This window comes from Choloepus didactylus, assembly GCF_015220235.1.
Source record: "Choloepus didactylus isolate mChoDid1 chromosome 23 unlocalized genomic scaffold, mChoDid1.pri SUPER_23_unloc8, whole genome shotgun sequence".
Lineage (NCBI taxonomy): Eukaryota > Metazoa > Chordata > Mammalia > Pilosa > Megalonychidae > Choloepus > Choloepus didactylus.
In genome coordinates this window covers 362,940-373,495 of record NW_023637602.1, presented here as the reverse complement: position 1 = coordinate 373,495, position 10,556 = coordinate 362,940, and the positions used below count along the sequence as shown (strand labels likewise).

The 10,556-nt window shown below is 49.9% G+C and overlaps 1 gene segment (V, D, J or C); it reads right to left on the bottom strand.

Annotated features, from left to right (window-relative positions):
* Positions 1–3,652: 3,652 nt before the first annotated feature.
* LOC119525116 lies at positions 3,653–4,254 on the bottom strand. The segment is given in 2 exon segments: positions 3,653–4,035; positions 4,157–4,254. Coding segments are annotated over 2 exon segments (429 nt in total).
* Positions 4,255–10,556: the final 6,302 nt, after the last annotated feature.

Here is a 10,556-nt window from a genome sequence, read left to right as displayed (position 1 = left end):
TGTAACCATCTATCCCACAGACTGGATGCTAGAGACACTGAGTCAGCACAGACTGAGTGCAGGACACTGAGTGTCAGCACAGAGGACAGTGGGAGAGTGAGATGGGGACAGTGGACAGGGCTGCACATCAGGTCCTCAGACCTGCCACCTCCATCCCTGAACTCTGGCCTCCACACACATGTGCATGAGAGTGGGAAGGGTGAGGAAAGGAGCCCAGGCTATGGCGAGACCTTCCATCCTAAGGCTCCTCAACTGGGCTAGGGATCCCCAAGTCCCTCTTTCCCCTCCAGCAGCCTCAAAGGAGGGAGCGTCCCTCATGCTACACAGCCTCCTCCTTTGGGTTTCCAGGCCCAAATCTGGTCCCTGAACATAAGGCCCTAGAAAGTTCATCCTGGATCAGGTGGAGCTGGATCGGGGTCCTGGCCTGTGAAGACACAGCTGCTGGGCCCAGTGAGCACAGGGCAGAGGTTGCCAGACCAGGGAAGTTGGGGGGTCCCAGCTGAGACAGCAGCACAGACCTTTGGTGAAGGCCACAGTGCCCCCTGCTGCCTGAGGCCTGGGCACACACATGTTCTGTCTAACCCACTCTCCACTTTCCCCCTCACCCAGGGCATCAGGCTGGGCCATGACCATGTCACAATACACCTTAATCTCTGTTCCCACTAAGATCCTCCCCAGGATCCTCTTCTCTGCTCACCATGCAGATTAAAGGCAGTCCTGGGACTTCAGCCTTGTTGAAGGAAGTGCCTCTGGGAGGCAGGAAGTCCAGCTCCTGGGCCGAGCTCAGCCCTCCCTGCCAGGGACCCACAGCCTGCCTGTCTTCCTTCTCACCCAGAACAAACCAGATTCCTCACCAAGACTGCAGAAACTTCTCCAGGAGCCCTGTGCCTCTCCCTTGGCCTGCTCTCTCCTTCTCAGGGCCCCTGGACACAATCTTCCATAGACTCTTGGTCTCTGGCTCTGGGTGGGTAGAAATAATATAGTAGATGCATACTCACCCCTTACAGTGAATTGGCAGTTAGGAGGGTAGATTATATCTGAGAAGTCCTGGGCCCACATTACATCATCATACCAATATGCTTTGGTATAAAGTCTTTTACTCTCAAGGAAATTTCCCCTTTTGGCAATATCTTACTACACCCCTGCAATAAAGTTCTCCCATGTCCTGTCATCCTATAGATATTGGGCCATGATAGAATTTATCTGGTAAATGCTCCCTGGATTGACAATGAAGGAAACCAGGACTTCCTGGTTCTCTGAGATGTTGGATTTCTCTGTAATAGAAGCTGGGATTATAATCTCCATGAACCATTGAACAGAGATGCACCCAACATCATCCCAACCAAGGGTCCAGAGTGTGAAGAGAGTGACACAGGCTGAGTGAGCAGGGGTGGGTCTGAGCACTGTGCCCTTGGGAGGTTGTGCTGTCCCTGGGAACTCAGGAGCTCCTGAGGGTGGAACCTGAGAAGGAGAGGAGCCAGGCTCTGCTAAGGTTTCAGCTCAGAAAAGGGTCAGCAAAGGTTTAGCTAGGAGCAGGGGACATTTTGATTTCAAGGCAAAGGGATAACTGGGTGCCCTGGGTCACACATGCTTCACTTCTGCCCTTCATGTCACCCCCACCCTGCAAGCACAGGGGTTATTTTTGCTTCTGGACACCAAGTGACTGTGGTTTTTGGGAAAGCAAGAAAAAAGGGGTTATGTTGGTTTTGATCCAGTAAAAATAGATCAAATATAGACCAAAGTTACAACATCAGGTCTTCTGGGTTTAGTAGCACCATTGACAGTAGAAAATCTACAAAATCTACAAAATCAGTAGTACAAAATCTGAGCTGGTGTTGGTCCCAGGCAGAAGTGACAGGGGAGTGATGGGTCAGACAGGGGCATGGAGGCAGATGCTAATCTTCCCATAGCCCAGAGCTCTTGATGGCCTGGAGGTTGTATTCAGTTGTCCTGCAGTGATAACCAGCCTTGTCTCAGGTGGCCCAGGGGTGGTTGAGGATCCTGGGCCCAGAGACTGGCTGCAATTCTATGATGAGGTCACAAATGTAAGGGCTCTCCCTGGGAGCCCTGGAAACCAATCACCATGGTGACTCATAGCATTGCTGCAGCTCCCCGTAAAGGAGACACTGACCACAGGGTCTGAGGACTTCTCATGAACTTCCTGGGGTGGAGTTACTTCTTGTAACATCATGGAGTGCCTGCTCCCTGCTGGTCCACAGACCCAGGCCTACAAGTAGGTATGGAAGGAAAGGACACACATCTGTTCCTGTGTGCCCAACATAAAGCACCCACAGGGGTTCCCAGGGTCCTGAGAGGCATCAGATGTAGGAGTCACATCAGGAGGACCTCCTTCCCCCTCCTGCCCTGCAGCAGGCTCAGGTTTCCCACCCATCCATCCCCTTGGCTGGCCTCAGGGCCCTAATTCTCACATCTGACCTCTTCCATGTCACTACTACTGAAGAGGTAGTTCCCAGTGAGTGACCAACCAGGTCAGCCCTGTGTCTAGACCTCCCCAGGGACCTGCCTCCTCAGACAGCACTTCACACCTTCCTGCCTTGTCCTGGGACACAGGGGCCTCAGCCAGTGTGCTGGTTTGGATGCATTATGTCCCCCAAATGCCATTATCTTTGATGCAGGCTTGTGTGGGCAGGAAACACATTGGTGTAGATTAGGTTGCAGACTTTGGATGTTTCTGTGGAGATGTGATCACTGAGCTGTGGGTGAGATCTTTCACTGGATAATTTCCATGGAGGTGTGGCCCCACCCATTCAGCATGGGCCTTGATTAGTTTACTGGAGCACTATATAAGCTCAGGCAGAAGGAGTGAGCTTGTTACAGCCAAGCTGGACACTTTGAAGAATGCGCAGGAGCTGAGAGAGGAACTGCAGTTTATAGAGACATTTTGGAGATGGCCTTTGAAAGAAGACTTTTGCTCTGGAGAAGCTAAGAGAGGACAAATGCCCCAAGAGCAACTGAAGTGACATTTTGAAGAGAAGCTGAAGCCTAGAGAGGAACATACTGGGAGAAAACTATTTTGAAACCAGAAAACTGGAGCAGATGGCAGTCATGTGCCTTCCCAGCCAACAGAGGCTTTCCAGACAACATGGGCCATCCTCCAGTGAAGGCACCCCCCTTACCTTGGACACTTTATGGCCTTAAGACTGTAATTGTGTGACCAAATAAACCCCCTTTTATAAAAGCTGATCCATTTCTGGTGTTTTGCTTTCTGGCAGCATTAGCAAGCAGAACAGCAGCCCTGAGCACAGGTGATGGGAGAGAAGGGGACATCTGTGCTCTGACCTCAATAAGCAGTGTCTGTGATGTTGGAGACTGTCCATCTATGGGAGCCTCCCTGGGTCTCTGATCTCAGGAGAATCCTAACAAAGGCAGAGGTGCTTTCCTTCAGAAGGAAAAATCCAGCTCCACAGGCTCTGATTTTACCCCATATGGGCATCCAGGAGTTGAATTTGTTGTTCTCATGAGAGCTATTATTGTTTCTGTTTATTTTCTTGCTGTTTGTGCTTTGTTTTTTGGTTTCCCTGATAATTCAGAAACATTGAATGTAAAAATGGGATAAGTCATCATGAGCAAGAAGCTATATCCAGGTACATCAGGGAATATGAGTTATTTTAATAAGAGAAAGAAGTCATTGTCACACACACGGAGAAGGCCAGGTTTTTGTCCCACTTCCCCATCTGTCTGCGTCACTGTGAGAAGCACTGCTCTGCCAGATGGCACAGTAATAGTCAGCCTCATCCCCAGGCTGGAGCCCAGAGATGTGCAAATATGCTGCATTGCTTGAGGTGTCTTTGGATCCAGAGACTCGACTGGGGACCCCAGGTCCCAGCTTCTTATCTGAGTCTGAGTAGTAGTAGAGAAAAAGCTGGGGAGCACTTTCTGGCTTCTGCTGGATCCAGTATATGTTTTTGCCACCAACATTGACACCACTGCTCAGGGTGCAGGTGAGTCTGGCTGTTGTTCCCAGAGATGCAGAGAGGGAGGGTGGCTGGGTCAGCACAGGCTGGGAGAGGGAACCTGCAAACACAGACACATATGAGTGCTGGCGCAGGGTCCAAATAAGCTGCCTGGAGGTCTGAGATAGAGGGGTTGACCCAGGCTGGGAGATCTGCCCCAAGTCCCTGAGGCCTGATCCTACCTGTGCAGTGGGAGAGGAGCAGGAGGAGGAGAGGGGTCCAGGCCATGGTGGACACAGCCCTGTGTGGCCCACAGTGGAGCTGGGCTGCCCCAGCCTCCTTTTCTCTCCCACCCTCTGCCAGGGGAGGGGCTCTTCATGCAAATTTGCCTCCACCCACTGCCTGCCCAGCCCCTCCCTGAGCCCTGATGTGGAGCTCAGCTCACACTGTAGACTGAGGAGGAGGAGGGTTGGGTTTGCCCCTTGGGAGAGCCCTGGGAGGAAGCAGCTGGTGAGATGACACAAAGCTCCTTGCTCAGGGGACTCTGCCAGGCAGAGAGGACACAGCTGCTGAGTCCCCATCAGTGAGCACAGGGCCCAGCCCCCCTTTCAGTGAATTGTCCTTACTAAGCCCCAGTGTAGGAACACAGGGCAGTCCCACAGCACCCCCTGCTGGTTCCAGGGTGGGATGACACCATTGCTGAATGTTCTGGGTGCCTGAGTTCTTATTGCCCCCTCCCAAGATCACTTTTTATGTCAAAACATCAATGGCCTGACTCCTACCTTTTGTGATTCTGACACACCATGCTTGATTACTGAACAGTTTCTCACTTCCAGAAAGGTTATTGGAGTTACAAGTATGTCCACAAACTACATCCCTATGGGTTGGCACCAGTAGAGGAGATTTTGGAGAAAGCTAATACGTGTTTTCCATCAGGTCAGGTGTCAGATGAGGGGCTGCTTGAGCTGGTTTGAAGGTCATGGAGGCCTTTTCCAGGATGCTGCATGAGAGGCATGTTTTCAAGGAAAGAAAATTTGCTCAGTGGCTTGTTCAACAGATGGCAATTCAAACAATCACTCAAAAAGATATTCAGAGCTTTTAGAATTTCTATTGAATTTAATTCTCCTTAGTGATTTGGGAGAAACAAACAGCTCCACGAGACTTAACATTCACCAGTAAGTACTGTAACAATGTTCCCTATTTTATGAATCAGGCTTTATGAACTTAAGTAGAAGTTGTATTTTGTACATGTTTATATTATAACTTTCAAGTCAGGATTTTGTCCTGGGTATCACACAATTTTTTTCTTATTGTAAACAGATTTTTTTTCCATCTGGACTTTCCTATGGTTAAAGTTTAATAGGAATGTAAGTATTGTCTTTTAATGTCACACTGTTTTTGCAGAGGTGTTTGATTCTGGTCAGGCAAAGGCAGATGTCACCAGGCCTCAGCACACCCACCATCCTCACTGACTTGAATTCTCCAAATGCTTCCCACAGGCCCAGGACTCATAAGGGTCTTTCTGTAGATATTCTAGGACTCACTCTGACCTCAGGGCCTCTCTTTGCGGTGTAGGGAGAAGGTTCATTAGCCTGGACCCCAAAGACCTAAGAAGAGGCCCTTATCCATTTTTAGAACCAAGTCACACAGTCACCAGCATCAGCTTGATGTGCCCCAGGTGATACCTGATGCTCATCCTGAAAGTGATGAGGTGATTGCTTGTCTGTGTCCCCGGCAGAGGGATCAGACTGAGACAGATGCTCACAGTGAAAGGGGGATAACATGGTAAGGGGAGATTGTTGTCCAGGGAAGCATCTTCTATGGGGGGACCCTAGAAAGGGTAAGTGAATATCAGCCTTGTAGGGGATCTGGAGACCTCCCAGGGGAGAAGGGACAGGCAGGTCTGGAGCTGGGCTCAGCAGGTGCTGCTCTCAGAGGAGTAAAAAGAAGAATGTAAAATGCTTGGGGGAGAGTGGAGGAGTGGAGGGAGGGGAGGGGGTGTGGGGGCAGCTCAGGGCCTGGAGAGATGGGCAGATGTGGGGCCTTGGTCACCCCCTGAGGGCAGGTAACCACCTTATATGGGAATTTGGGCAGGAAATATTTTTATTAAAAGGAAGGCAGACCTGCCCTTTTCATGATAAATTTTCATCTTCAATTTCAACAAATATATTTCCTCAAGTTTGATAAAGTAAGGAACTGTGTAATTTGGAATTCAAAGAGGAATAAGCTTTTGTATCCTATAAAACTTTACTAGGTGCTAAAACCTTCATCTCAGAATTGAGGGTGTAACCTTGTTACAAGCCCCTGGACTCCATTAGATGCTCTCAGCCAGTGGATGAAAAAATCCACAATTTCTATGCCCCATGGATTACAGCATTTGTTGCCTGCCTCCTGAATCCATCACTGCAAATGAATTTTAATTCTTAGTTTTGCATTTCCCAGAATTCCATGGCCCAGGCCTGGGCCTGCTGCTTGGATTCCCTGCTGTGGGCCTGTGGGGTGGCAGTGTCACCCATGGGGTCTGCCTAGGATCTCTGAGTCAGGGAGGTGGCCCCACCTCACTGAGTGGCATGAATTGTCCTCATAGGCTGCTGTCTGTATTCCACAGAATGTCAGGGCCATGTGGAGATTAGCAGAAAATCCTCTCAGATTCTGTATATTATGTGATTGTATTGGTTTGGGGATCCTTTTTTAAGTCTTCATATTTATTAGTGACAACTGGGAGAAAATTTCTGATTGGGTATTTTTTATGGAAAGAATAGCTATAGTTTCATGTCAACAATACAAGAGTCATAGGCTGCTGTTTTGTTTCCACAGAATGTCAGGGCCATGTGGAGACCAGCAGCAAATTCATCTCATATTCTGTATACTGTGAGATTGTGTTGGTGTGAAGCCCCTTTTAAAATTATTTGTATGTTCACTAAATGTGACAATCAGAGAGATAATTTTGGAATGGGGGATTTCTTATAGAAATAAGAGTGAATATAATTTAACATCAACAATACAAGAGTCATAGAACATTGCCTGTGAATCCCAGCATTTTTTCCCACTTTTATCTGGCTTTGTCACTAGGACAAGGATTGTTGTGCCAGATGGCACCATAATTGTCAGCCTTGTCCTAGGGCTGGCAGCCCAGAGATGAGCAAAAGTCCTGTATTGGCTGAAAGCATCTTGGATCCAGAAAAGTGGCTGGGGACTCCAGAGCCCTGGTGCTTGTCTGAGACTGAGAAATACAGGAGATACTGGAGAGGGCTCCCTGGCTTCTGCTGGTACCAGGATATCCTGTATGTACCAACACTGATGTCACTGCTGAGGGTGCAGGGGAGTCTCAAACAGGATCCTGGGGATGCAGAGAGAGAGGGTGTCTGGGTCGCCACAGGCTGGGAGAGGGAACCTGCAAACACAGACACTCATGTGTGACCAGGCACAGACCAGGGTGAAGCTCCTACAGGTCTGAATGAGAGGGGCTGATGCAGGCTGGGGTCTCCCCTGAATGTCTGCAGCCTGTCCCCACCTGTGCAGTGGGAGAGGAGTAGGAGGAGGAGAAGAGCCCAGGCCATGGTGGACACAGCCTCTGAGGCCCCCAGTGGACCTGGGCTGCTCTGATTGGCCTCACCAAAGGAGGAGCTGTTCATGCAAATTAGGACCCACTTCATATCTTCTCCCATTTTCCCTGAGCTGAGACTTGTGGTTAGAGGAGGCTGATGCACAGGGCTACACTGTGTGCCCCTTGGGGGAGCCCCAGAAGGAAATGACTATTGGGACACCACAGAGGCCTGTGAGCAGGAGGCTCTGGCAGGCCCAGAGAGGACCATGGTCTTCTGAGACAAGAAGAGAAAGCCAGGTTCTGTGTGAACCCAGGGACCCTTACCCTAAACCCTGTCTAAAAATTTGGGAAGCCTGATGAAGATACCTCAGAGCTCTTTCTTCTGAGGCTCCACTGAGGGTCCCCTGCCCCCAAGCTCAGTCTTATCCCTTGTCTGACTTGCTCCATGCAAACACCTTCCGGCTCCTTGCTGTCCACTAGCCCAGATACAAGCAAAGGCTCCACAGAGGGAAAAGCAGAGGTGAGCTAATTCTGATGGAATAGGAGGAGGGCACCAGACCCAGGAGCTCATGGGGTCACAGGGTGCATCACAGATACAGGACAGTCTTGCAGTAGTGAGGACACCATTGGCCCCCTCCCCTGGAGCCAGCTGAGTGGTTGACCAGCTGTCAGGCCTCTCTCATGTGCCTAGGAAGGAAGAGGCTTTGATAGGTTGAATTCACGTAAGTAGGTGCTGTTGTAGATAGTTCTCAGAGTGGCCAAGATGGGCCCAGACATGAGGGAAATGATGAGGGAGGGGACGACTTCTCCAACCCCTCTTCCAGCCCCACAGTTGTCCTCAAAAGAAGGAAGCGGTCACTCCCCTTCAAATGCCATTTCACAGCTTGTCCTAAATGAATTCATGCCTCAGCCCCACTTCCTGCCAGGTGTTGCCTTCCCAAGGGGAATTCTATTGCAGCACTGCCCCTTGCAGGTGGGAAGCACCTTTGTGGATGTTCTCATGTGAGGAACAAGGATGTTTCCATCAAGAATAGGGCAAATTAACCATAATTCAGACTTTCCTCTTTAATACTGTCTGTGTATTAAAAGAATTCTATAAGCATTGCAAACAAGATAAAAGAATGAACAAATCAATCTCTTTTCTAAATGTTCAATTGTCTCTGAGTTTTCCCTTGTCAAACCCAATTATCCAATTCAAGGGATAAACAGAAGCAACAACCAAGGGGTTCAATACCAGATGGGTCAGGAAGGACATTGCCCATGTAAGGAGACTAGGGCATGTGGAATGAAGTGGCAGCCTGTAGGAAATCCTGAGGATTCACTCCAGAGGTGCTCATCTGAGCCTTAGATGGTGCTGGACCTGCTGGGAGGTCCTGCTGGGACATCCTGCTGGGCTGGGTCATGGAGTATCAGAGAAGGACCCAGGACTCAGGCCAGTCTCCTTGTGCCTGTCCAGGCATATCTGAACCTCAGCAGGTGTTTGCTTAAGATGGCCCTGTGGTGACTGGCTGTTGGGGAACATACATTCTGACAGGGAGTGGGCCGGGGCCCCATGCAGGGCTGGACATGGGAGCAGAGGGAGAGCCTGGGAGGGTGCATAGGGCAGGGAGATGGGTGCTGGGGAACAGTTTGTGAGGAGAGGAGATTATTGGAGATGAGGCAGGAATTAGAGGATCACAGGACACAGAGGTGGCCTCTGCAGAGGGAGGGAGGGGCCTGGGAGGAGACAGAGCAGAAGGGCAGGGCCATGGAAGTCAGGCTCCAACACATCACCAGACACACTGCCAGGCCAGGGAGCCCAGGACCCAGGGAAGTCCAATTTCCTTCATCTGCAATTCATCCCCCAAGACACCTTCTGGGGGGCCCCTTCACATGACCCCTTCTATCAAAGTGTAGGATGAGCTCTTAAGGGACAGGGAAAGGAGAACTCAACATCTCCCAACCCTGCAGCCTGGGGATGCTTAGGTCCTGTTCCTCAGGAATTTATTAAGCTCCTCTCATTTTCACTTTCAATTTTCAACCTGGAATATATATCTGTTGGTTCTGAGGACATGAGGTGCCCAGTTTTCAACATGACTTCATTTTTAGTTCCAGGAACGTTTTGCCAGGGGAATATGGATGTAAACCAACTGCAATAATCACATTTGCCTTCAGCAGATTGCAGAAAACCAACCAACTATCCAGATAAACAGCTTTCTCCCCTGAGCAAACAGTTCTGATCTGGGCAAACAGCTCATTTATCATATTTAAGATGACTTATTGAGACTCACTTCCAGATCCTCACTCATGGTGTCCTCCAATCCAATGCTCCTATGTCACAGATGTGGCCCAATTTAGTCAGTTTCCTCCATGATCAAACCTGCCTTAAGTCACCCAAATGCAGATCCCCAAACCCTATAAAGGGCCCCAGCCCCCTTGTGAGACATCACTAAGTCCATCAGAGTTTACTCTCCTATGTGCTAGTAAATTTTTGATTGCTTGATTACCAGAGTTCTGAGGGTGGTGGGAGGATGCCACTTGATAATTATAAATGACCTGATCTGTTTACATTAGAAGAAGCTGAGGCCCAGAGAGGACAAGGAAGTTTGTCCCCATCTCCCAGGAATGTAAACAGAGGGAAGAGAGGAGAAAACACTATGTGGAGAGTTTCTGCCCAGTCTGACTAATGCAGGGAGGGAGGGGCCACTGGAGCAAACGGTGGAAGAGGACTTGGATTCAAACAATTTCAGACTTGAGTGACCTTTGCTCTAAGTGAACTTTGTGCAGGAGGGATGTGTGCTCAGGTGTGGGGAGGAGGAGTCTCCAGGCAGCAAATCAGGGGATCTTGGCAGTGCTCACTAGCTCTTTGGGGCATCCAGGATGGTGCCCCTGGGCTAGGGACATGTAAGTCTCTGTTGACTTTAGTCTCCTCCATTACCTTATTCCCTGGGGCTGGAGACTGTCAGGTAGGGGGAGGAAATCCACCATTGCCCCCCTCATGTCCTTGACCACACACATCTCATGGGCCCCTGAGCCCTGTGGGTGCCTCTGGTCCTGGACCCCATTTGGGGTCTCCCAAGGGTGACCCAGCTCTGTTTCCCCAACATACTTCAGAC